Consider the following 27331-nt stretch of genomic DNA (forward strand, 5'->3'; position numbering starts at 1 on the left):
GCCTCCTTTTAGCTTCAGATCAGACATTAAAAACAAAAAATACTTTTCTTGCTCTGTACTGTGTTGCGCCGCTGCAGATCCAGGACTCCCTGGTCTTCTTGCGGCCTGTAGTGTGAACTGACCTTGCACAGTGTCATGTCATAGTGTCCGCCTAAGTCATATCGCTGTACACAGCCAGGACAGGGTGCAGAGTGGGGCCTGGAAGAAGACCAGGAAGGGTGACTAGAGCCAGCGCAGCACATCCTTCACTGCTCCAAGCGCCTCCTGTATACTAATAACTGCTTCCATAATGGAAGTGGTCATTAATATTTGGACTATAAGAAACCCTGCCATTTTTCCCTCACTTTTCGGGGGAAAAAAGTGTCTTATAGTTCAAATAACACAATATCATTCAGACTGAGTCACTGTGATAAATGTAAACCGGTTACATTTTAGACATGAATAGTAAATCTGTCATATTGTGTTGTACACATAGGAAAAGGAGGAGCGGTACAAATATTAATCTGGGCGCATCTTGCTAGGTGTAGTACATGAGTATTTCTTGCATTTAAAGGTTTGTACATATATAACCTTGTTTCAAAAAGTAAAGGGAGTTTTTGTAATCCAGGGTATCTGCTGGTCACTACTATAACCCTGAGCCCCCTCATTAAAAGGAATTTATCAGAAAATAACCTTTTGTAAAATATTTTTTAAGAATTTGTTTGATGTTTTTTTTTTTTTTCTATGTCGTTATCTATATTTAAAAAATAAATAAATCCTAGAATCCTGCCGTTTTTCACACTGCTCACAAAGTCCAATAGGCACCTCTTCTTGGTCAGTACAGATCACTTTCCATCAGTCACTTCATTATCACCACAGACATGATTACAGTGACATATATGATCTCTCGCTATATATACATAGTTGCCAACTGTCTTGAATTTGCCGGGACAGTCCCTGATTTTCAGAGACAGTCCTGGTAAATTTGGAATTCCCTGGACGAGGCTTAGAGATAGATAGAAGTTAATCACACTTCTGTGAAATCAAACTGTCCACTTAGGAAGCAACACTGAGTGACAATCAATTTCACATGCTGTTGTGCAAATGGTATAGACAACAGGTGGAAATTATAGGCAATTAGCAAGACACCCCCAATAAAGGAGTGGTTCTGCAGGTGGTGACCACAGACCACTTCTCAGTTCCTATGCTTCCTGGCTGATGTTTTGGTCACTTTTGAATGCTGGCGGTGCTTTCACTCTAGTGGTAGCATGAGACGGAGTCTAGAACCCACACAAGTGGCTCAGGTAGTGCAGCTTATCCAGGATGGCACATCAATGCGAGCTGTGGCAAGAAGGTTTGCTGTGTCTGTCAGCGTAGTGTCCAGAGCATGGAGGCGCTACCAGGAGACAGGCCAGTACATCAGGAGACGTGGAGGAGGCCGTAGGAGGGCAACAACCCAGCATCAGGACCGCTACCTCCGCCTTTGTGCAAGGAGGAACAGGAGGAGCACAGCCAGAACCCTGCAAAATGACCTCCAGCAGGCCACAAATGTGCATGTGTCTGCTCAAACGGTCAGAAACAGACTCCATGAGGGTGATATGAGGGCCCGACGTCCACAGGTGGGGGTTGTGCTTACAGCCCAACACCGTGCAGGACGTTTGGCATTTGCCAGAGAACCACCAAGATTGGCAAATTCGCCACTGGCGCCCTGTGCTCTTCACAGATGAAAGCAGGTTCACACTGAGCACATGACAGACGTGACAGAGTCTGGAGAAGCCGTGGAGAACGTTTTGCTGCCTGCAACATCCTCCAGCATGACCGGTTTGGCATTGGGTCAGTAATGGTGTGGGGTGGCATTTCTTTGGAGGGCCGCACAGCCCTCCATGTGCTCGCCAGAGGTAGCCTGACTGCCATTAGGTACCGAGATGAGATCCTCAGACCCCTTGTGAGACCATATGCTGGTGCGGTTGGCCCTGGGTTCCTCCTAATGCAAGACAATGCTAGACCTCATGTGGCTGGAGTGTGTCAGCAGTTCCTGCAAGACGAAGGCATTGATGCTATGGACTGGCCCGCCCGTTCCCCAGACCTGAATCCAGTTGAGCACATCTGGGACATCATGTCTCGCTCTATCCACCAACGTCACGTTGCACCACAGACTGTCCAGGAGTTGGCAGATGCTTTAGTCTGGTCTGAGAGGAGATCCCTCCGGAGACTGTCCACCACCTCATCAGGAGCATGCACAGGCGTTGTAGGGAGGTCATACAGGCACGTGGAGGCCACACACACTACTGAGCCTCATTTTGACTTGTTTTAAGGACATTACATCAAAGTTGGATCAGCCTGTAGTGTGTTTTTCCACTTTAATTTTGAGTGTGACTCCAAATCCAGACCTCCATGGGTTGAAAAATTTAATTTCTAATTTTTAATATTTGTGTGATTTTTTTTTTTTGTCGGCACATTCAACTATGTAAAGAACAAAGTATTTCAGAAGAATATTTAATTAATTCAGATCTAGGATGTTATTTTTGTGTTCCCTTTTATTTTTTCGAGCAGTATGTATGTGTGTGTGTGTGTGTGTGTGTGTGTGTATATGTATGTGTGTGTATGTATGTGTGTGTGTGTGTGTGTGTATATGTATGTATGTATATATATATATATATATATATATATATGTATAGATGGGTGAGATTAAAGAATCCAGGAAAGCGGGATTGCTTCACCAACACTTTATTTGCTGGGACCACTTTCACATTTGGTTTGAAGGGCTGAATTATATATATATTTTTTTAATGGAATTGCCGTTAGGTTTGGTAGTAGGACTTGCCATTCCCTCCCCACTCCAGTGCACCATTTTCCTCTAGCCCAAGGTAACCCAGGTGCATCTGCTGGGGTCATTTACTGGGGAAATACAGGGCTGAAAGGCTCATTCAGGGTTCGAGCCTGGAAACTGCAAAGTGAATAAGTAGTTCAGAGGAAAAAAAACATTTTGTCAGGTACAGATCCATCCTGTCAGCAGACTGTCAAGTTATCATACGTGTACGATGGACCCTGTCAAAACTGGTAAAATCTTCCAATGGATATCTAATATCTATGGGCATTTTTTTAAAGTTTTAGTAATACATTAACATTTATCAGCACCTCCTTACAATGTGTAAATGGGCAGGTGCAGATCTGCTGTGACTGCAATGCATGAGCACAAAGATGTTGCAGCTGCTGGCAGGCGCTAATATATACATATGCGAACCTTGTTATGCTTTAACCCCTTAAACAGTAATTTATATGTACCACCAAACAGCACCTAAACTTCAATTTCTTTGGCATAAAGCAAGGCCTGATATAGCCAGCTCAATTAAAAAATAACAAAAATATGTCGGCTGAAACACGCAGATATAAAAACAAGCAGGTCTGTTTGTGCCTTATTGAAGGGCAAATTTTTTCTTTTTTGCCTCTATGCGTTTCAGCGGCCATATCTTTTTAAAAATTTTATTGACCCAGATGTATGAGGGCTTTCATTTTATCCGGGAAAGTTTGTAGTTTTTTTAGTGCTGTTTGGAGGTGCATATAAATTACTATTTAATTAAAGTGTAACTGCAGTTTTATTTTTATTTGTGTAATGCATAGTGGCAGTGATACTGACCATTTATGTAATATACTTTCATTACTGAAATGAAAAATAGCTCTAAAGTGGCCCATTTTGAGCCTTAGCAACGCTCCTCTGTCTTCTGTTTACATAACTGTGGAGACTTGCTAACACTGACTGTGTTATGTAAACAGAAGACAGAGGAGCGTTGCTAAGGCTCAAAATGGGCCACTTTAGAGCTATTTTTCATTTCAGTAATGAAAGTATATTACAAAAATGGTCAGTATCACTGCCACTATGCATTACACAAATAAAAATAAAACAGCAGTTACACTTGAAAGGGGTTGTGCAGGCAGTATATATTGATGACCTATCCTCAGGAAGAGGAGGTAGTGTTCCATGTTTGTAGCTTCCTAGCATGTGAGTGTAGCTTCCTCTTCATTACACTACACGTCGTCTCCCTTTCAGCAGTAGAATAGTGTAATTACAAAGACGACACGTAGTGTAATGAAGAGGAAGTAGTGCTTGCATGGAGTGCCACCTCCTCTTCAAACAGCTGATTGACAGGGGTGCCAGGTGTCAGACCTCCGCAGATCAGATATTGATGACCTATCCTGCACAACCCGTTTAATACAATTTTTTTGCTTTGCGAATATATAAAAAAAAAGAGATTTAGTAACATAGTATATAAGGCCGAAAAAAGACATCTGTCCATCCAGTTCGGCCTGTTATCCTGCACGTTGATCCAGAGGAAGGCAAAAAAAACACTGAGGTAGAAGCCAATTTTCCCCACTTTAGGGGAATAACAAATTCCTTCCCGACTCCAATCAGGCAATCAGAATAACTCCCTGGATCAACGACCCCTCTCTAGTAGCTATAGCCTGTAATATTATTACCCTCCAGAAATACATCCAGGCCGCTCTTGAATTCCTTTATTGTACTCACCATCACCACCTCCTCAGGCAGAGAGTTCCATAGTCTCACTGCTCTTACCGTAAAGAATCCTTTTCTATGTTTGTGTACAAACCTTCTTTCCTCCAGACGCAGAGGATGTCCCCTCGTCACAGTCCTGGGGATAAATATAATGATGGGATAGATCTCTGTACTGACCCCTGATATATTTATACATAGTTATTAGATCTCCCCTCAGTCGTCTTTTTTCTAAAGTGAATAACCCTAATGTTGATCATCTTTCAGGATACTGTAGTTGCCCCATTCCAGTTATTACTTTAGGTGCCCTCCTCTGGACCCTCTCCAGCTCTGCTATGTCTGCCTTGTGCACAGGAGCCCAGAACTGTACACAGTACTCCATCTGTGGTCGGACCAGTGATTTGTAAAGTGGTAGGGCTATGTTCTCATCACGGGCATCTATGTCCCTTCTGATGCAACACATTATCTTATTGGCCTTGGCAGCAGCCGCCTGACACTGGTTTTTACAGCTTACTTTTCCATGTAAGTGTTACCCAGTGTTTATCTCTGGCAAAACAGATCAGTTTTTGTGGTCTGCGCATGCTCAGACCGCAAAAAATGTAAAAAAAAAAAAAATGAATGCCAGATCCGTTTTTCCGGATGACACCGGAGAGACTGATCCGGCATTTCAATGCATTTTTCAGACTGGTCAGTATCCTGATCCGTCTGAGAAATGCTATCCGTTTGCATAGGTTTTGACGGATCCGGCAGGCAGTTCCGGCGACGCAACTGCCTGCTGGGATCCTCTTCCGCAAGTGTGAAAGTACCCTAAGGAAACCATCTCTTCAGTTTTCTACTGAGTGCTGACAGTACTTATGTTTAACAAGTGATGGCCAGTGATATTTAGGGCACATAGTGTATACATAGTCAGGGACCGGATAGTGACAAGAGGCAAGCTGGAAGCCTATGTATGTTACACACAGGGATCTTCAGCAATCCACAGAAATGAAGACTGAAGACAGACTCTCCTTAGTAACACAGTTACAGCTTTGCTAAGAAGACTCTTTTTACACGCTATGTTCTAGAACAAAGAAACATCTTTCCCTAATAAAGTATATTACAAAAATGTTTAACATCCAGGTGCCTACATGTTATTCAAAATAATCAGAAACACCAGTTAACCTTTAGGCCTCATGCGCATGACCGTATGTATTTTGCGGTCCGCAAAACACAGCCGCAAAAAATACGGATGATGTCAGTGTGCATTCTGTATTTTGCGGAACAGAACATCTGGCACCTAACAGAACAGGACTATCCTTGTCCATAATGCGGATGTTACGCTGAGCGCTCCGGGTCCCCTGCTGGCCGCGGAGCGCTCACAGCGTATGCCCCCAGGCAGCACTCCAGTGTCTCGGCGTGTGCCTCCTCGCTCTCTAGGGCGCGCGTGCGCCGGGACTCTTAGATTCAAAGGGCCAGTGCACCAGTGATTGATGCCTGGTCCAAAAGGGATATTAAGGGTTAAGGTTTGTGAGAGGCAGTGCTGACTTAATTAGGCTGCACCTGTGCACTGCCCATTTATACCTTCTCCTCCCACAGCTTCCTGCCGGTTCTTTGTGCCTTGTGCCTCAGAGAAAGCGTTCCACAGTGTTTTTGCCTTGCCTGTTGCCGAACCCGTTGCTACCGTCTACTCGCCTTAGAACCTTTGCCGCCTGCCCTGACCTCTGCTACGTCCGACTACGCTCTTGCCTTCTCCCTGTGTACCACGCCTTATCAGCTGCCAGAGAGGTCGAGTTGTTACTAGGGGACACGACCTGGTAGTTACCGCCGCAGCAAATCCATCCCGCCTTGCGGCGGGCTCTGGTGAAGACCAGTAACTGCTTAGAACCGGTCCTTTAGTACAACCCGCGCCATCGCCTCTCTGGTCCAGAGGATCCACTACCTGTCCTGCCGGTACGTGACAGTAAGATCCGGCCATGGATCCCGCTGATGTTCCCCTGCCAAGCCTAGCGGACCTCACCACTATTGTGGCCCAGCAGGGTCAACAGCTGGCCCAGCTGACCGCCATGTTGCAGCAGCTCCTGCCTTCTCAGCAACAGCCAGCTCCTCCTGCTGCGTCACCTCCGCCTGCAGTTGCCACCGGTTCCAGAATCCGTTTGTCCCTACCAGACAAATATGACGGAGATCCTAAGCAGTGCCGTGGGTTCTTGTCGCAGTGCTCTCTCCACCTCGAGCTTCTGTCCGACCAGTTTCCTTCTGAGCGAGCCAAGGTAGCCTTTATTCTCAGTTTGCTGTACGGAAAAGGCCCTGGCCTGGGCTACACCACTATGGGACCGCGCAGATCCTGCCACCGCTTCCGTCCAGAGCTTCTGCCTAGAGTTCCGGAATGTTTTTGAGGAGCCTGCCCGGGTTACCTCCGCAGAGACTGCCTTACTAAATTTGACCCAAGGAGGTTCTTCCGTGGGTGACTATGCCATTCAGTTCCGCACCCTGGCCTCTGAGCTGAACTGGAACAATGAAGCCCTTTGCGCCACCTTCAAGAAGGGACTTAATAGTGAAGTAAAGGACGTTCTGGCTGCACGTGAGCTTCCTTCCACTCTTAGTGACCTCATCTTGCTGGCCACTAGGATAGACAAACGTTTCGCCGAAAGACAAGAGGAACTCCTCCTTGAAAAGGAAAAAGCTCGTCCTAGACGCTTTCCTCGTCTGGCTCCCGTTTTTCTGCGTCCACCTCAACCCGCTACTGGGCTTTCCGCCGTGGAAGCCATGCAGGTGGATCGGTCACGCCTGACTCCGCAAGAACGAAGCCGCCGCAGAAACGAGAACCTGTGTCTGTACTGTGCCAGTACCGAGCACTTCCTTAGAGATTGTCCTCTCCGTCCACCGCGTTCGGGAAACGCTCGCACCTAGTAAACGTGGGAGAGGCGTTGCTAGGTGTGGATTCTTCCTCTCCACGTTTCATCATACCCGTGCAGTTGATCATCTCTTCCAAGTCCTCTTTCTCCGCAGCCGCCTTCTTGGATTCCGGTTCAGCTGGCAACTTCATTCACGCCTCCTTGGTTGACAAGTACCGTATTCCAGTAATCCTTCTACCCAAGCCGTTTTTCATCTCTACTGTTAACGGTGAGAGACTCTCTGCCACCGTACAGTTCCGTACCCAGCCTCTGCAGATGGACATCGGAATATTTCATACCGAGACTATAGAGTTCTTTGTCCTTCCCTTCTGTTCCTCCGAACTCCTCCTGGGTCTGCCGTGGCTTCAGCGTCCTTGTCCTGTCCTGAATTGGTCCACCGGTGAGATCCTGCGTTGGGGTTCCTCCTATTCGGACCGCTGTCTCAAGCCTGCTCTGGTCAAACAGAACCCGCAAGTTTCTCCGCCTTCTGGGCTGCCCAAGCCATACCATTCCTTCGCGGATGTCTTCTGCAAGAAACAAGCTGAGGTCCTTCCTCCTCACCGATCCTATGATTGCCCGATCGACCTGATACCCGGTTCTACTCCACCTCGGGGCAGAATTTATCCTCTCTCACCTCCTGAGACTCTTGCCATGTCCGACTATATACGTGAGAACCTACAGAGAGGATTCATAAGAAAAACTTCTTCTCCTGCTGGGGCCGGTTTTTTCTTCGTGACAAAAAAAGACGGCTCCCTCCGCCCCTGCATTGACTACAGAGGTCTTAATAAAATTACCATCAAGAACCGTTACCCTCTGCCTCTAATCTCTGAGCTATTTGATCGTCTCCGAGGGGCTAAGATCTTCACAAAATTGGACCTTCGAGGGGCCTATAATCTGATCCGTATCCGGGAAGGAGACGAATGGAAGACCGCCTTTAACACAAGGGATGGCCATTTTGAGTATTTGGTGATGCCCTTCGGCCTCTGCAACGCACCTGCTGTCTTCCAGGAATTCGTCAATGATATTTTCAGGGACTTACTTTACACCTGCGTGGTCGTATACCTGGATGATATCCTGATCTTTTCCTCCAATTTGGATCAACACAGGGTCCATGTGCAACAAGTTCTTACTCGTCTTAGGAGAAATCGCCTGTACGCTAAACTTGAAAAATGTCTTTTTGAACGGACCTCCCTGCCTTTCCTGGGATACATTATCTCAGCCCAAGGACTTCAAATGGACCCAGCCAAGCTCTCGGCGGTTCTGGATTGGCCACGCCCCTCTGGTCTCCAAGCCATACAAAGATTTCTGGGCTTTGCGAATTACTACAGGCAATTCATCCCTCACTATTCCACTCTGGTAGCTCCTATCGTGGCCCTCACAAGAAAAGGAGCTAACCCCAAATCCTGGCCTTCCCAAGCCGAGGAAGCCTTCCAGTCCCTGAAATGCGCCTTTGACTCTGCACCCGTTCTCTCTAGACCAGATTCCACCAAGCCTTTCTCTCTTGAAGTGGATGCCTCCTCGGTGGGAGCCGGAGCTGTCCTCACCCAGAAGTCTTCCCGGGGCAAGACTTCTACTTGTGGCTTCTATTCTAAAACATTCTCTTCCGCAGAGAGAAATTACTCCATTGGGGACAGGGAACTGCTGGCTATTAAATTGGCACTGGAGGAATGGAGACATTTACTCGAGGGCGCCACACATCCTGTGTACATCTTCACGGACCACAAGAACCTGGCTTATCTCCAGTCTGCTCAGAGATTAAATCTCCGTCAGGCTCATTGGTCTCTGTTCTTCGCTTTAATTTTGAGATCCATTTCCGTCCAGCTTGTAAGAACATTAGGGCAGATGCTCTGTCTCGCTCCTCTGATGTGGTGGGCGACGAGTTAACACCTCGTTATATTATCCCTCCAGAACGCCTTATAACAGTCGCTCCCGTGGACCTGCGGCTTCTTCCTCCTGGCAAATCCTACGTACCCCCACTTCAGCGGCTGCGAATTCTCAAGTGGGGCCACGCCTCCCCTTTTGCCGGTCATCCAGGGGTGCAAAAGTCTCTCCAACTAATCTCCCAAAGGTACTGGTGGTCTTCTCTAGAGAAAGATGTCTCGGACTTCGTCCAGGCCTGTATGATTTGCGCCCGGGATAAATCGCCTCGCCAGAAACCAGCGGGTCTCCTCTTGCCTCTACCCATTCCTGAAGTTCCCTGGTCTCACATCGCCATGGACTTCATTACAGATCTTCCCTCCTCCCATGGCAAGTCCGTTATTTGGGTCGTGGTGGATCGCTTTTCCAAGATGGCTCACTTTGTACCCCTGCCCGGTCTACCCTCTGCACCCATGTTGGCCAAAGAATTTTTCCAACACATCTTCCGTCTCCATGGCCTTCCCAAACATATTGTCTCGGATCGTGGGGTACAATTCGTCTCCAAATTCTGGAGGGCTCTATGTGCTCAGCTCGGGATCAAATTGGACTTTTCTTCTTCGTACCATCCTCAGTCTAACGGCCAAGTAGAACGGGTGAACCAAATTTTGGGTGACTATCTGCGTCACTTTGTATCCTCACGCCATGACGACTGGGCTGATCTACTTCCCTGGGCGGAGTTCTCCTACAACTACAAACAATCCTCTGCCTCTAACAAGTCTCCTTTCTTTGTCGTTTTTGGCCGTCATCCTCTTCCACCTCTGCCGCAGTCTCCCACTCCTTCTTCTGTACCTGCCGTGGACAGTCTTGTACAGGATTTTTCCTCCATCTGGCGAGAAACCCACGCTGCTCTCCTCAAGGCTTCCGCCCGTATGAAGGTTCAAGCTGACAAGAGACGCAGATCTCCTCCGGAATTTTGCCCGGGTGACAAGGTGTGGCTCTCCTCTAGGTACATCCGATTTAGGGTCCCAAGTTACAAGTTGGGCCCTCGTTTCTTGGGACCCTATAAAATCAAGAGTCGTATCAATCAAGTTTCTTATCAGCTCCATCTTCCTCCCTCCCTCCGAATCCATAACTCCTTCCATGTGTCCCTTCTTAAGCCTGCTGTCTTTAACCGTTTTTCTCCCAAGCTTGTTTCTCCCACCCCTGTCGCCGGTACCTCCGATATATTCTCTGTCAAGGAGATCTTGGCGACCAAGATCTCCCGGGGAAAAATATTTTTTTTGGTCGACTGGGAGGGCTGCGGTCCTGAGGAGAGGTCATGGGAGCCGGAGGAGAACATCCTGGACCGCAGTCTCATCCGCAAGTTCTTCGGTACCAAAAAGAGAGGGAGACCAAAGGGGGGTGTACTGTTACGCTGAGCGCTCCGGGTCCCCTGCTGGCCGCGGAGAGCTCACAGCGTATGCCCCCAGGCAGCACTCCAGTGTCTCGGCGTGTGCCTCCTCGCTCTCTAGGGCGCGCGTGCGCCGGGACTCTTAGATTCAAAGGGCCAGTGCACCAGTGATTGATGCCTGGTCCAAAAGGGATATTAAGGGTTAAGGTTTGTGAGAGGCAGTGCTGACTTAATTAGGCTGCACCTGTGCACTGCCCATTTATACCTTCTCCTCCCACAGCTTCCTGCCGGATCTTTGTGCCTTGTGCCTCAGAGAAAGCGTTCCACAGTGTTTGCCTTGCCTGTTGCCGAACCCGTTGCTACCGTCTACTCGCCTTAGAACCTTTGCCGCCTGCCCTGACCTCTGCTACGTCCGACTACGCTCTTGCCTTCTCCCTGTGTACCACGCCTTATCAGCTGCCAGAGAGGTCGAGTTGTTACTAGGGGACACGACCTGGTAGTTACCGCCGCAGCAAATCCATCCCGCCTTGCGGCGGGCTCTGGTGAAGACCAGTAACTGCTTAGAACCGGTCCTTTAGTACAACCCGCGCCATCGCCTCTCTGGTCCAGAGGATCCACTACCTGTCCTGCCGGTATGTGACAGCGGACAATAATAGGACATGTTCTATTTTTTGATGGAACAGACATATGGAAACGGAATGCACACAGAGTAACTTCCGTTTTTTTGCGGACCCCTTGAAATGAATGGTTCCGCATACTGTCCGCAAAAGAAACTGAACGGACACGGAAAGAAAATATGTTTGTGTGCATGAGCCCTTAAACTAACGATCAATGGCAGACATTGAGGGAGAAAAGGCTGTGGGATTTCAACATAGCCAAATGGTTCTTGGAGAGAGAAGCTGCTGGGGTTTCCGAAAGTGGCTTACACCCCTTCCTCTACTGACAATACATGCACCGTGTGTATGGTGATGCAGGCGGGATAATTGTCAGCCAAACAAGCGTTGACCGTCGGCTATCTAATGTGTATGGCCAGCCATATTCTACAAAACATGGTACTATAGGATAAGGGCCCTCCAATCTAATAAGTTATATCGGGAGATATTAAGGAGTTAAATGTGAGGTTCTTCATGCAGACACAACAATTAATTGTACGTGTGTGAACATGGCCATATATAAGACTAGAACAGTTTAATTTCTGCTGTGTGTACTGTCCTTATATTTCCAGTGACCTCAGATGCCACCTCATAACTCCTAGCATCCTCTGCTTGTTGGGTATCTCTACTTGTATGTATGTCTTCTGTGAGTTACAATGCTTGTTGTATTGACATCTATGTGTTGTGACCTGATTCTCTGCGCCTGGTCTGGTTCATTGCCTTTCTACTAGTTTGTGTAATGGACTATGGCAGACAGAAGAAACGTTTGTCTTATACAACCTCCTCTTCTTTTTGCTGTAGAATATTACCTAGCAATCTTTCATGATTAAATTGTTATATTTAGGCTACATTAATAAGATTTGAGCTATTGAACCTGTGAAAAAAATTAAAATTCTAAGTGGTTTTCCAGTTTGCATCTGGATCCTTTAAAATAATCATCTATGAAGGTAGCTGTAATGTTGTAATGTATTTATTTTTACCTTTATTGCTCCTATCTTCTGTTTTGGGCTGTGGTCACATGACCATGACCATGCAGTTATTTCCTGTGATGTCATGTCCATGGGTTTGGAGTGTCTATATGAATAGCTTGGGGGAGGAGCTATAATCTAGATGGGCGGTGCTGGAGCTGTGGCAGAGAAAGGAGAAGTGCATCATGGGTTTGGTTGGATACAACAAAAGGAAGTGCTACATACAGGATGTAACAAACCAGAGTGATTGGTTTACATGGTGGAAACAGGTCAAGAGACTCCAAATTAGAAAAAAAGCACAAGGAAGATGTACATGATGTAAGCAACTACATGAGCATATTTGTTCTAAACCATAGTAAACCAGGAAAACCCATTGCTCATGCATGAAGCGGTGGGCCTATATGGTGGAATACAGCATCCCATAATGTGTTATAGAACGATATGAGGCAGCTGTCTGGTGCGGTTTGTACGCAGGGCCGTCTTTAATATTGATTGGACCCTGGGCAAGAGGGAGAACACAAGTGCCGCTGCCGCATTCATGGGTCCATACTTTAACTAAGTAGCAGCGCAGAACGTCACAGGGAGAAGTTAAGTTTTTTATATTTTTTTTTCTCCTTGGCTGTGACGTTCTGCACTGCGAATGGACAGCGCTACAGCAGCCAGGGAGAAGGATCGCACAGAGAAAAGCTGATGTCGCCTCCCTGGTGTTCTGATGCTGTTACTTGGCATACAGCGTGGGAGAATGTAACGGGGGCCACAGCGGCGCGACGGAACGGCGCCCAGAAATAAGTGCAGGGACATCCCCCATGTATTCCCTACATGTCCTGCTACTTAGTTAATAAAGTATGGAACCACGAAAGGTCCTGCAGTGGCCAGCGGGGCTCAACAGGCAGCTGCCCCTTTTGCCCCGCGTTAAAGACGGCCCTGTTTGTATGTAGCTATTCTCCCCTAGAAACAAAGGGAGTCATTTATCAAGCTGGTGTAAATTAGAACCAGATTCTACCTTTCATTTTGGACAGCTCCTTTGGAAAATGAAATGAGGATTTTTATTGGTTGCTATGGGTAACTAAGCCAGTTCTACTTTACACCAGTTTGATAAATGACCCCCACATTTTTTTAGAGGAGAAGGGCTCTGTCTATGCGGCATCCGATGCAGTGTGAAATTGGAGGCATAAGGAGATATATAATTGGTGTGTGCATGAGGTCTAAGGTCAGGTTTTTGCTGTTCAGTACAGTTCAGTAAGTAAAGACAGAAGGTTTGAGCCCTTTGGATTTCCACGCGTCCAATCCATTTGTCCCTGGCAATAAGCAGTTGCCAGAAGAGATGTATTCCCCTCTTCCTATTGAAATAAATACACACGCTCGATTGACCTAAGCATGAATACTCCTGGGGGAGTAAGGAAACCATTATATTATGGGTATGGCCAGTCTAACTTGGAAACGATGTGCCCTAAGTACTTTATAATTTTTTTTAAATCTTGGGTCCATATACCAAAAGCTTTATGCTTCATAGTACTAATTTCAGCAGGAAAATCCTCATACTGCAGTAGACGCCTCTATTTCCTTCCTAATTGCATGATGTCTGGCTTCACTTCCCCATCCCACCTGTATAGACAGAAGGGCACATTTATTAAGACCGGCCTCTCCATAACTTCGGCGCATCCAGCACTGATTCTAAATGTAAGCCAGTTTCCTTGCTGTCTTAGGCTACTTTCACACTTGCGTTCAGAGCGGATCCGCCCAGACGGATCCGCTCATATAATGCAGACGATGGGATCCGTTCAGAACGGATCCGTCTGCATTAGGCCTCATGCACACGACCGTTGTGTGCATCCGTGTCCGTTGTGCCGTTTTCCGTGATTTTCTGTGGACCCATTGACTTTCAATGGGTCCGTTGAAAACTCGGAAAATGCACCGTTGTTCATCCGCGTCCGTGATCCGTGTTTCCTGTCCGTCAAAAAAATATGACCTGTCCTATTTTTTTGACGGACAACGGTTCACGGACCCATTCAAGTCAATGGGTCCGTGAAAAAACACGGATGCACACAAGATTGACATCCGCATCCGTGTCCGTTTTTTTCCTATTATTTTCAAGGCAAACGACTTAGATTTTTATTTTATTTTCACTTTTCTGGTCTGGTGATCCTCCAAAAATCAAGGAAGACACACTGAGGAAAAAACGGACACGGATCACGGAACAACAGAACCCCGTTTTGCGGACCGTGAAAAAATACTGTCGTGTGCATGAGGCCTTCTATTGTAGAAAAAATTCAGTGTGAATCCGTCCAGACTTTACATTGAAAGTCAATGGGGGACGGATCCGTTTGAAAATTGAGCCATAGTGTGTCAACTTCAAACAGATCCGTCCCCATTGACTTACATTGTAAGTCTGGACGGATCAGTTTGCCTCCGCACGGCCAGGCGGACATCCGAACGCTGCAAGCAGCGTTCAGGTGTCAGCCTGCTGAGCGGAGCGGAGGACAGACTGTGCCAGACTGATGCATTCTGAGCGGATCCGCATCCACTCAGAATGCATTAGGGATAGACGGATGCGTTCGGGGCCGCTTGTGAGAGCCTTCAAACGGAACTCGCAAGCGGAGCCCCGAACGCAAGTGTGAAAGTAGCCTTACATTTAGACCATTTTCTAAGCCTAAACAAGGTGTAGAAAAAGATGAATGAGACGGGCCTGTCCCACCCATGTTTCCTTTTTTAGACCTGGCTTGAGCGGGGCCGTAACACTCGGGTCCGGATCCGGCATTAATGCATTTCAAGCATGGTGTGTGCGAGAGAATCTGCGCCAGATATATGCCACAAAAGTGGTGTATATATTATTTACGAACATATATACGCCACTTTAGTGGCATATATCTGGCGCAGATTCTGTGCGTATATATGTTCGTAAATAATATATACACTGCAGAACAGCTGGTCGGCGGTGGTTCTGGAAGTTGAACCCCCCCCGATCTGATATTTATTACCTATCCTAACACCATTTCAGTTTACAAGCCGGTATCTGTTTGCCTTGCTGCAGCGGTAGCGTCATGTTGACAACACGTGACCGCTGCAGCCAATAACTAGCCTCAGTGGGGCGCTGAAGAAGCCAGAATGGCTGCATTGGTTACATGTTGTCTACAGGACATCACTGCTGCAGCTGGTTAAACAGATCCTGGCCAGGAGAACTCGTATGGTGGTGAGGTATCTGCCAGGTAAGTAATGATCACTTCTTTTTGCAGGCTGACCCCCGTTTCTGGTTTCCTCCTGAATCTGGGCAACTCCATTAAAAGGGAAATACCATGATTGATGTTAAAAATGAAAATCGGACATTATATAGTACATGGCAATACCTTTCTAACAAAGCTAGAATCAGCCCTCTACCGCACATGGATCCCATTGATGTTCCCATTGATTGCTCCAATTGTTCTGTTAGATTTCAGGCTGATGGATTAAGGGGTGTATCCTTTCTTAGAGGGTTAAAAGAAGATATGGCTGGTGGCAGTTGAAAATTTCAACTGAGCGTGTGCGACCACCTCAGTAAGGAGGACAAGAAATAAGTAAAATAACAAACAGCAGGTGGCGCTATAGAAAAGCATTTTATTCACTAACTCAGTGGCTATACCAAATTTTTTATTACAAAAGTGTTCAGATCCCACTGCTAGGGTAAAAAATATATTTTCCCATATCATCACCATGACGGCCACAAGGAGATTGACCCATGACCTCTGTGGGGGCAGGAAACAGAGAAGAGGTTAAATTGCCCCCTCCCACCACCGCACCTCAGTGTTCCTGTCCCCACTGTGGCCAGGGTCAGAGAAGAGTCTCCCTGCGGCGGCAGGGAGATGAAGATAGGATTTTGTTTATTATTTTTTCGTTGTCTCCAGGGGCCTCCTGGTTACCTGAGGCTCATCGGAGCTCCCCCAGTCCGCCGGCGGCCGCGTGCTCATGCTGGGCTGGGGGGTATCGGGAGGACTCGCTCCGGCTGGTCTGGAGCCTGCTCCCGGGCCGCAATTCTCCTCCTCCTCCTCCCCTGTGGGTTGGGCTGGTAGCGGCCGGCGTGTGCGCACGCCGACGTCGGTGACGTCACTTCCGGGTTCGGCCGCAACCCGGAAGTAAAGCGCAGGAGCAGAGCAGTTTGAATAAAAGGCGGGAGCTGCCATAAGGACGCTGATCTGAGGTCTGTGAGTACTGCAGCTGCATTTTACCCTACAGAATGTCAGGTCCTGAGGTACAAACTGTTATGGAGCTGGATGCTCCCCCTCTGCCTCCTGTAAGTATCCCTCGGGGGATCCGCTTGTCTTATGGCACGATATTCTTTCTTTGCCAAGGCCTTATTTTCTGATACTGCTATTTCCATTTCTGTTTCAGGCTAAAGAGGCGCAAAAAAAGCTTAAAAAACCTCCTCGCTGCATCTCTTGTGCAAGGAAACTGCCTGACGATTATGGAAAGAAGCTTTGTAAAGCATGTATTTCTGATGTAATCCAGGAGGAACAGTCGTCCCTTATGGAAAATATCAGATCGGTGGTTCAGGAAGAAATTCGGGCCGCTAGAGTTGCTCAGTCTGATCCCCAGGACGAGCCTTCTCGCAAGCGTCCGCGTTCCAGGATTTTTTCTTCCGGATCCGAGGACGCAGGCGATAAAGCTTCTACCTCCACGCAGTGGGAGGATGATCCATCTCTCTCTGAGGGGGAGGTATACGAAAATAATAAGAAGTTTTATTTTTCCTCGGAGGAGATGAATGACTTGTTAAAGGCAGTCAGAGCAACAATGGGGATTGAAGAGACCCCTAGGTCAGTTTCTATTCAGGATGAAATGTTTGGGGGACTCAAGGTGAAAAAATCCAGGGTCTTCCCCATAAACGAGCACATTAGACAGATGATTCTGGAGGAATGGTCAGAACCTGAGAAACGATTGGGGATTTCCAAAGAGTTTAAAAATCGATTATTATTCGACCCCTCTCAGTCTAAGCTGTTTGACGGGACCCCTAAAGTTGACGTGCAGGTGGCAAAGGTTAACAAAAAAACTGCCCTGCCGTTTGAGGATGCTGCCCAATTGAAGGACACCATGGAGCGAAAGGCAGATGCCCTTTTAAGGAAAGCTTGGGAGGCCTCCATGTTTAACATCAAGACCAACATTGCGGCAACATCGGTAGCCAGGTCTATGTACCTGTGGTTAGGGGAACTTGAGAACCACCTAAGCAGAAAGACCTCCAGGGAAGAGATCCTGCAGTCCATACCGCTACTCAAATCAGCTACAGGGTTCCTGGCAGATGCATCTGCTGAGTATCAGATTCTGTGCTAGGGAGGCAGGGTTGTCCAATGCGGCTCGTCGGACTTTGTGGATGAAGTCCTGGTCGGGCGATAGAATCTCTAAGCTAAAACTGATATCCATCCCCTTTTCAGGAGAATATGTATTCGGGCCGGTCCTAGACGAGATACTTGAGAAGGCGGCCGACAAGAAAAAGGGATTCCCAGAGGAAAGGTCCTTTAGGAAGAATCAGTCCTTTCGGTCCTACGGCGGACAGAATAAGTCTGTTAGAGGGAAGGGCAAGTCAGGCCGCTGGTCTTATCCCAAAGGGGGTAGAGGAAGGGGCTTCCTTCTCAAGCCCCAGTCCAAATCTGAGGACAAACAATGACGCCGTTGTAGGGGGGAGACTGAAGGATTTCCTGGGTCCATGGTCATTAACATCAAGAAATCCCTGGGCCCTGGACATCATTCAGCAAGGTTACAGGATCGAGTTCACCTCTCTCCCCCCTGCAAGATTCGTCATCACGAGGTTGCCTACCAGACTCTCCAACCTAAACATCTTTCAAGGAGTCCAGGACTTGGTGAAGAAGGGTGCTGTAATCCCGGTCCCCGCATCTCAGAGGGGTCAGGGGTACTATTCAACCCTATTCTTAGTAAGGAAAAAGGAAGGAGACTTCCGGACCATCATAAACTTAAAACAACTGAACAAGTTTATTCTTTACAGGAAGTTCAAGATGGAGTCTCTCAGATCCTTAGTGCCGTTGATAAAGCTAGGGGCATTTATGTGCTCGATCGACCTGAAAGATGCCTATCTGCACGTCCCCATTCACCCAGATTACCAGAGGTTTCTAAGGTTTGCTGTCCTAGACCCTTCCAATCGGATTCGTCATTTCCAGTTTATAGCACTGCCCTTCGGGATTTCAGCCGCTCCAAGGCTCTTCACCAAACTTGTGGTAGAGATGATAGCCCCTCTCAGACAGGAGGGATTAAATATAGTGCCATATCTGGACGATTTCCTAGTCATAGCGGACTCAAAAGATCTCCTGCTGTCGGACCTGGAAGTATTTCTATCCCGCCTATCTCAACTAGGTTGGATAGTGAACGAACCCAAGTCAATGTTGGTTCCATCCCAAAAGGTGAGATTTCTGGGAGTTACTCTAGACTCCGTAACTCAGTCAACCTTTCTTCCACAGAGCAAAATCCAGTCCCTGATAAACAAGGTGAGGCGCTTCCAACGGGGGGAAAAATGCTCAGTGAGGGAAGCAATGAGCCTAATCGGCCTCCTAACCTCCTGTATACCCTCGGTCGAGTGGGCACAGGCTCACTGCCGTGTGATTCAGACCTGGCTATTGTCCCACTGGAACAAGAAGAAGGGTTCTCTGGACTCCAAGCTCCCAATCCCAGGATTAGTAAGGAAGTCCCTCTCATGGTGGACGAAGGAGAGAAATCTGTCCCAGGGAGTCCCATGGATCAGATCACCGTCGATTACCGTCTTCACGGACGCCAGCCAATCCGGTTGGGGAGCAAAAATCGACAGAGCCTATTTCCAAGGAACGTGGAGGCGTCTGATATCTGCTCAGTCTTCAAATTTCAGGGAGCTGTATGCAGTAAGAGAAGCCCTTCTCGCCGCCAAGCAAGTGATACGAAATCAGCACGTGAAGGTCCTATCGGACAACGTGACTGTGGTCTCCTACCTAAAACACCAGGGGGGTACTCGATCAAGGAGACTCCAGAGTATCTCAGAGGAGATCTTCTCCTTTGCAGAAAAGGAACTAAAGTCCATCTCAGCAATGCACCTGAAGGGATCCCTGAATCTAGAAGCGGACTTTTTGAGCAGACAGGTAATAGATCATACAGAGTGGGCACTGAACCCAGAGGTCTTCAATATGCTAACCCGAAGATGGGGGCTTCCTACAATAGACCTGTTTGCATCAAGGAGAAATACGAAGGTGCAAATATTCTGCTCCCTAAATGCTGGGGACCATCCCTGGAGAGTAGACGCCTTCTCCCTAAAATGGTGCTGGGATCTAGGGTATGCATTCCCTCCATTGCCGCTCATCCCGAGGGTCATTCAGAAGATTCAGGAGGGGAGAACCACGGTAATACTGATCGCTCCGTTCTGGCCCAAGAGGAGTTGGTTCGCCCCTCTATTAAAGCTAGCAATAGACGAACCAGTGAGACTCCCACTCAGGGGGGACATCCTATACCAGGGTCCTTTGCTACATCCTCATCCGGAGTTCCTGAAGCTCACGGCTTGGATCCTGAGGTCTCCCTCTTAAGGTCTCAGGGCCTGTCAGACCAGGTTATAGCCACCCTGAGATGTTCTAGGAAAAAGGTCACTTCAGCGATATACCTGAAGATCTGGAAGAGATTCTGCTCATGGTCGGGCGAGGAAAATCCAAATTCCGTGGGGCCCAGTATCCAGAAAATTCTGGAATTTCTACAAAAGGGCCTGGACATGGGCCTTTCTCCATCCACTTTAAAGGTTCAAGTTTCGGCATTGAGCGCCTTCTTTGATTCCGACCTGGCAGACCATAGATGGATCAAACGATTCATTAGAGCTGCACGTAGACTGAGACCCACACTTAGGTCCCGCAGCCCAACCTGGGACTTAAATTTAGTTCTCAACAATCTTATGTGTTCCCCATTTGAGCCGTTGGAGGATTGTTCAATCAAATTGCTTTCATTTAAGACTGCCTTTCTTATAGCAATTACCTCTGCCAAGAGACTGGGAGAGATTCAGGCTCTCTCCATTAGGGAACCATACCTTACCATCACTGAGGATAAGATTGTGCTTAAACTAGACCCAGGTTTCCTGCCAAAGGTGGCCTCAGACTGCAACAGAGGCCAGGAGATCCTACTTCCATCCTTCTTCAACAATCCCAAGGACCAGGAAGAAGAGCAATTTCATTTCCTTGACGTTAGGCGTACAGTTATTAGATACTTGGAAGCCACTAGGGACTTCAGGAAGTCTGACAGTCTGCTTGTCCAATTTGCTGGAAGGAATAAGGGATCCAGGGCCTCAAAATCCTCCATTGCAAGATGGATTAAGGACACTATTACCTTATGTTATAAGAACCAGAATCTGGATCCTCCTTCCAATATTAGAGCCCACTCTACCAGAGCTGTATCTACTACCTTCGCTGAAAGAGCAGGGGCCTCCCTGGATGATATATGCAGGGCCGCCTCCTGGTCTAGTATTCACACATTTGTGAAACATTACCGTTTGGACTTGTCTGGAACCTCTGGCCTCTCTTTTGGTCAGAAGGTTCTCCAGGCGGTTGCCCCCACCCATAAAACATAATTTTATAACTCTCCTTGTGGCCGTCATGGTGATGATATGGGAAAACCGGAATTAGACTTACCGGTAATTCAGTTTCCATGAAATCACCATGACGGCCCATACATTCCCTCCCTTCTTTTGTTGAAATTTTGTTTTTCACCGGTATTTTTCTGGTATGGTGTAATACTGGGAAATACTAGGACACTTCTGGCACTTGATATCTTTGGAACACCTGAGGTGCGGTGGTGGGAGGGGGCAATTTAACCTCTTCTCTGTTTCCTGCCCCCACAGAGGTCATGGGTCAATCTCCTTGTGGCCGTCATGGTGATTTCATGGAAACTGAATTACCGGTAAGTCTAATTCCGGTTTTTGTGGCCTAACCTATTTAAAATAGGTTAGACTCCTAGACTTTCCCTGGTGGTGGCTGCAGGCAGTCAGAATTTACCTATTTGGAACTTTATATTACAAAAATTGAGCTGTGGCCTCACACTTTTTTCATCCAAAAGCAACCTGGTGTTAGTTAAAGGTGGACATTCACTTTAAGAAACCTATAGTAACATATAGTAATGTGATTATGTGACTGAATGCTTTATTTTATTTTATTTTTTACCCCCTTCCCCCCCAGGCTCAGTTAGAAGCACAGAAAGCAACGCAAGATTTCCAACGTGCCACAGAGGTTCTCCGAGCAGCCAAGGAGACGATATCCCTCGCAGAACAGCGGTTGTTAGAAGATGACAAGAGGCAGTTTGATTCTGCTTGGCAGGAGATGCTGAACCATGCCACACAGCGGGTAAGCCATAGAATATTCTAGAACATATACCGTAGTGGACGGCGTCCTAACATAATTGGAGTGGTTTCAGTTACTTTGATGGTTCTGTCCCTTCTTCTGTGATGTCATCATGCGGGCTGGAGGACATAGAAGTAAAATGTCTCCTACGTTACTGATGGATTATATTGTCTGTGGCTCATTTATTCCTTCTCAGATGACAACCCAGGTCTTGCTGAGATAATGCAGTGAGTCCAATGCTGTGGTCAGATGTTCTTTTTACCTACAAAAGGCAAAATCTCGGTTCTAATTTACACGCTCGTGTGCAGATACTTGAAAAAAGACATTGCTCCAACTGCTACATTAAGATGATGTAAGAAATCAAATGCTAAAATGAGCTCCAAAGCACAATTTACAGAATTTTTTTTGAAAATGTGTGCATGCCGATAGATGGAGGATGAATACGGCTGCATTGCAAACTAGCTAGACGTAGCTGACACTGATAAGTGATAACAGTACGATATTATCTGCATTTGCTGTCAAGGTGAATGGCGTCTATTGTTCCCTGTAATCGGCCACATCAGGCTCAGGAGAGGTTACTCAATGGGATAGCAAACAGAATGTCAAGAACCATGTCTGTCCTCATGATCACTACTTTATCTCATACATCTCAGATTTTATCTCTTGCTTACATAATGGCAACACATTGCACAGTGCTGCGCAGAGATTGTGAACGGGGAATAATGTGAGAGATAATCAAATTTTTCCATACACACAGTAGAGCGAAGTTCTAAGAAAAATGTCCCTAGGATTCCAGTGGAGCAAAGGTGCCCATACCCCTTTAATCGCAGTACTTACCCCATTCTGCCATATCCACTGCACTCACATGATGGCCGGGACTGGCTGTGGGCTCTTCTGCTGGGGTTCCGACCTGACTGGATGTGCTCTGAGTAAAACTCCAGTCCTGGATTTGTAACCCGTCCTGCACAAAGATCAGTGAAGGTCACTGTGCTGACAAAGGGACGGGGGCACCCATTGTCATCTGTCTCACTGCGATCCATGCTAGGGTAGGGTTGATTTGATACCAAAATTTTCACCCTGTCTGATCCGTCCTGACACTATTTTGCTGTGCCGTCAATGGGGACGGGGGCAGAGCTCCGGCGCAGCACGGCAGTTCACAGCGAGAGGCCGCCGGACAAAAAAATCGGACATGCAGTACTTTTAGTCCGGCAGCCTTTCGCTGTGCACTGCCTTGCTGCGCCAGAGCTCCGCCCCTTTCCCCATTATAGTCAATGGGGACGGAGCGGCGGCACGGCGAAATAGCGGCAGGATGGATCCTACAGGGTGAACAGCCTGGATCCGTCCTGCCGCTAGTGTGAAAGTAAAAGTAGTTTGGACTTTTTAGACATGGCGATATTTAATATGTTTGTTTATTGTTTATATATTTTATATGTAAAATTGGTAAAGGGGGCGATTTTATACTTTTTTTTAACTTTTTTTAATTTTATTTAATAACTATTGCCCTTAGGGGCTAGAACCTGGGATCTTTTCATCCCTTGTCCTATCCACCCTGATAGAGCTCTATCAGGGTGAATAGCACTTCACACTCTCCCTGCTGTTCTGTGCATACTACACACAGCAGCAGGGAGCTTACCATTGCAGCCAGGGCTTCAGTAGCATCCTGGCTGCCATAGTAACCGATCGGAGCCCCAGGATTACACTTCTGGGACTCTGATCAGAACTGCCACTGTACCACCAATAAGGAGGGGAGGGAATCCTGCGGCCACTGCCACCAATGATTTTAATCTTAGGGGGGGCGCAAGGCGCCACCAATTTTAATACTGGGGGGGTTGGGGGGGCGCACTGCGCCACCAATGGCTTTATCATTGGTGGCGCAGTGCGTCCCCCCCCCCCCCCTCACCCCCCCAGTATTAATTAACCTTTAATACAGATACAGGAGGCGACTGCTATGCTGGCTGCTTGACTCTGGGTGGGACACTAAGGAGGAGGAGGCTGATGCCGTTCGCCGAGCTCACTAGCTCAGTCGGCGCAGCAGTGTATGCCCTCCCCTGCTTTAATTAATAGTGGCATATTCATTGGTGGCAGTGGTGCGGGCAGTTTCAGAGCCAGCTCACTTCATTGGTGCTTAGCGCGGCCGCATCATAAGAGGGAGAGACTCCCTTCCTCTTCACTGTCTGTGCGAGCGCCGAGCGCCATAAGAGAAGAGTCTAGTATCGAAAAAAATGAACATCCTGAGGGTACTTTCACAATTGCGGCAGAGGATTCTGGCAGGCAGTTCAATCGCCGGATCCGTCTGACAAATGCATTGAAATACTGGATCCGTGTCTCTGGTGTCATCTGGAAAAACTGATCCGGTATAAAAATGTCTTGCATTTTTAAAGGTCTGCGCATGCGCAGACTGGAAAGCCGGATCCGTTTTGCCGGAACACTTAATGCCGGATCCGGCACTAATACACTTCAATGTACATTCCGGCAAGTGATCAGTATTTTAGGCTGGAGAGAAAACTGCAGCATGCTGGGGTATTTTCTCTGGCCAAAAAACTTAAGAGGGACTGAACTGAAGAAATCCTGATGCATCCTCGGAATGCTCTCTATTCAGAATGCATTAGTATAAGGCTACATTCACACGTCCGTATTTTTCTATAATCCGAATTTCGGTCCGTTTTTTGCGGATCTGTTGTTCCTGAAAATGTTTCCGTATGTCATCCGTTTTTTGCGGATCCGCAAAAAACGGAAACATGTATACATTTCAATAATCAAATAAAGTTGTTTGGATTTCTTTGAAAAAAAAAAATAAAAAAAAAATTTGCTATGTGTTTCCAGGAACGGATTCCGCAAAAAACGGAAGACATACGGAATGACATCCGAATGTCTTCCGTTTTTTGCGGAACCATTGACTTTGCATTGTACCAGGATCCGATTTTTCAGGAACATAATAGGACATGTTTTATATTTAAACGGACATGCGGAACGGAACAACGGAAACGGACAGCACACATTGTGCTGTCCGATTTTTTCCAGGACCCATTGAAAATGAATGGGTCCTGATCTGGTCCTGATCTGTTCCGCAAAAAACGGAACAGATCAGGAACGAAAAAACGGACGTGTGAATGGACCCTTAAACTGATCATTTTTTTCCGGTATTGAGCTCCTGTGACGGAACTCGATACCGGAAAACAAAAACGCTAGTGTGAAAGTACCCTAACTATGCAGTTTTGGTAACTAGCTATATTGCTTGTCATACGTATACCTCCCAGTATAGGAGACTGCATCTGTCACAGCATTGTGGCTATGTCACAGTTGTGTATGGAGCAGTGGAAAAAAGTGAAGTAGGGCGCTTTTGCAACTTCTTGGTCTGCGGGTGAGTTGAGTGGTTACAGGAGGATCCAGTGTCTTTCTTGCTTTGTTCTTACTGTATAATATGATATTAAATAACTAAGAATGTGTGTGTTTTTAATAGAAAATGTTTTTCATAGTTAAGTTGACTTTCTAGGTTATGGAAGAAGAGCAGAAGAAGACTCGTAGTGAACTGGTTCACAAGGAAACAGCTGCTAAATATAACGCAGCCATGGGAAGAATGAAGCAATTAGAGAAGAAATTAAGGAGAAGCATCAACAAATCCAAGTACGTATCTAGAACACTCAACTGCAACTCTCAGCTGTATCAGGCTAACACAGCTGTCAGACACCTGAGCCTCGCCTTCATAGGAGCTTATGGGTTATCCCATGAGTTATGTAAAGAATAGAAATCGGACATCATATAGTACATGACAATCTCTTTATAAGAAAGCTAGAACCAGCCCTGTACCTCACATGGCTTCAAAGATCCCCCATTCATTGCTCTAATTGCTCCGCTAGATTTTCTTCAGGCTGGCCGCAAAGGGGACAAGCCCATTCTGCTAAAGCTCTCTTGCTATCACAGCATTCTTCAGCAGCTCTCTCCCTGTAACTATCACAGCTTTCACAGTAGGTGGTGGCAGTTAAAAAATAGAACTGAGCATGTGTGACCACCTCAGCGAGCAGACTGAGTAAAAAGAAAAAGAGCAAACAGCAGATGGCGCTATACAGATACATTCTATTGAATAGTTTACTGGATACAATTTTTTTTTTTTTTATTGCATTGAATTACAGAAATATTCAGATCCTGGTGCTGGTTTGAAAATTGTAGGATATTTGTAGTAGGACAACCCCTTTAAAGTGGTTGATGTAACAAGACTGGGGTGTACTCCTCTAGTCTTAATCAGATACTGAATCAATTTGACTGTCTTGTTGCAGGCTTTGATAAATACCCCCGCTTCTATTTCAATTCCTCACTATTTTCAAGATATTAGTTTGCTGTCAGTGAATAAGAACATTCAGAGGTTGTACCTGTACATTAGTCCTGGTCTCAGCTGAGAAGTGGACCGTGTCCTGTCTAGACATTGCTCTCTGTGCTAATTACAGTACTTCAGCAACAAAAATCGTCCTGATGTATCTGTATGGAGTATTTAGACTATTATCGTCATCATGTTGATTATGTTATGCTGGGAATGATCACTAGAGTTTAATGGCTGTATGACTCCAGTGCTTTTAAACTTGCACAACCGCGAAACTATTTACTTTATTAAAGTGCCCATAAAATGGTTGTAACAAGATGATTCCTTGAAGAATTTGGTTTTTGATGTGAAGATCTCTGATATCAGGACTTATTACTCACATGAGTATGCAAGGGAATTTCACGTAGAGCAGTGTTTCGTGGCCAATTTCTTGTAAAGAATTGGAGCACGTCTTAGGTCGGGATGGCACAGGGGTTATCTGTATTATGATGTAATGTATGATGAGATGAAGCCTATCACATGCTGGTTGCACGCAAGTCCATTCTTAAGAATTGATTCGTCTGATCAAGCACAGTTCTGCACCTTCAACGGGGTGTCCCTGAAGCTTAGGACACTTCGATAGCCACATGATTGACAAGGTTGGCCATGACAATATTGCGCCGGTGCCACCGCTCTGAGTAGCGGAGCAGTGACTGAGCATGATTTCCGGGTAGTAGCGCATGAACAGTTGCTGCTCTGCTTGTGGAAGCGGAGCAGGGGCGCAGGCGTAAGATTGTCAGGGCTGGCTGAGATTTCTGTCCCTGTTCAGTCAAACCACAGAGGGGACACCCTGAACTCTGCTTGATACGACAAATCGATTCTTACAGATTGGTTCTCCAGTGTCACCACATGCCTCTTACAGAACACCGTTTTGACGAATGAAACTCCGCCTTGTGGTGAACAGTTTGCAGCTTCATGGAAGTCGGGTGAAGAAACCAGCAGATGAATTGATGCCTTGTACATTCTCTTTAGATGGACACTTGCATTATATGTTGTCTTCTAATCTATAATTAGATGACTGCTGATGTGGTAATGATGCCCCAGAGATAGCTTGGCTCGCTCTGCTCAATATGTGTCAGAGACCGCTATTAATAGAATATCTTTTCTGCCAAGGAAGATTCGAGAGATTTGTTCTAATTTGGGTTTGGGAAAAAGTGACATCTGGGGGTCAGTAATGGAGAAAATAATTTTCCTATTCAGTTGAATGAATGATGGTTTTGTGGTTTCAGGACGCAGTCCCAGATTAGTGAGGATTAAGCTGGGCATCAGAGCCTATGTCGGCTGCACCTGCTAATTGTGGCGCTACGGCCGATCGGCAATTGTTTATGGGGCCTTCTGAGAAGGATTGAGCAAGTTAGGTTTAAACTGCCAAATCGTTCTCGGGGAGATAAGTTACTCCCAGATGTTTGTGGTGGTGGGTTTCTCTCCTCTCTGCATTC

General features: G+C 46.8%; 1 protein-coding gene across 1 annotated transcript in view; it reads left to right on the forward strand.

Moving 5' to 3' along the window:
* SH3BP5 (SH3 domain binding protein 5) overlaps positions 1-27331 on the forward strand; it is an 88311-nt gene that overhangs the window by 50622 nt on the left and 10358 nt on the right. The window contains exons 4-5 of the mRNA XM_044293692.1: positions 21377-21541; positions 25032-25162. Coding sequence (XP_044149627.1) covers positions 21377-21541; positions 25032-25162 — 296 coding nt within the window. The remainder of the gene's footprint in view (positions 1-21376; positions 21542-25031; positions 25163-27331) is intronic.

The sequence above is a fragment of the Bufo gargarizans genome, chromosome 5 (genome assembly GCF_014858855.1).
Source record: "Bufo gargarizans isolate SCDJY-AF-19 chromosome 5, ASM1485885v1, whole genome shotgun sequence".
In the NCBI taxonomy this organism is placed as follows: Eukaryota; Metazoa; Chordata; class Amphibia; order Anura; family Bufonidae; genus Bufo; species Bufo gargarizans.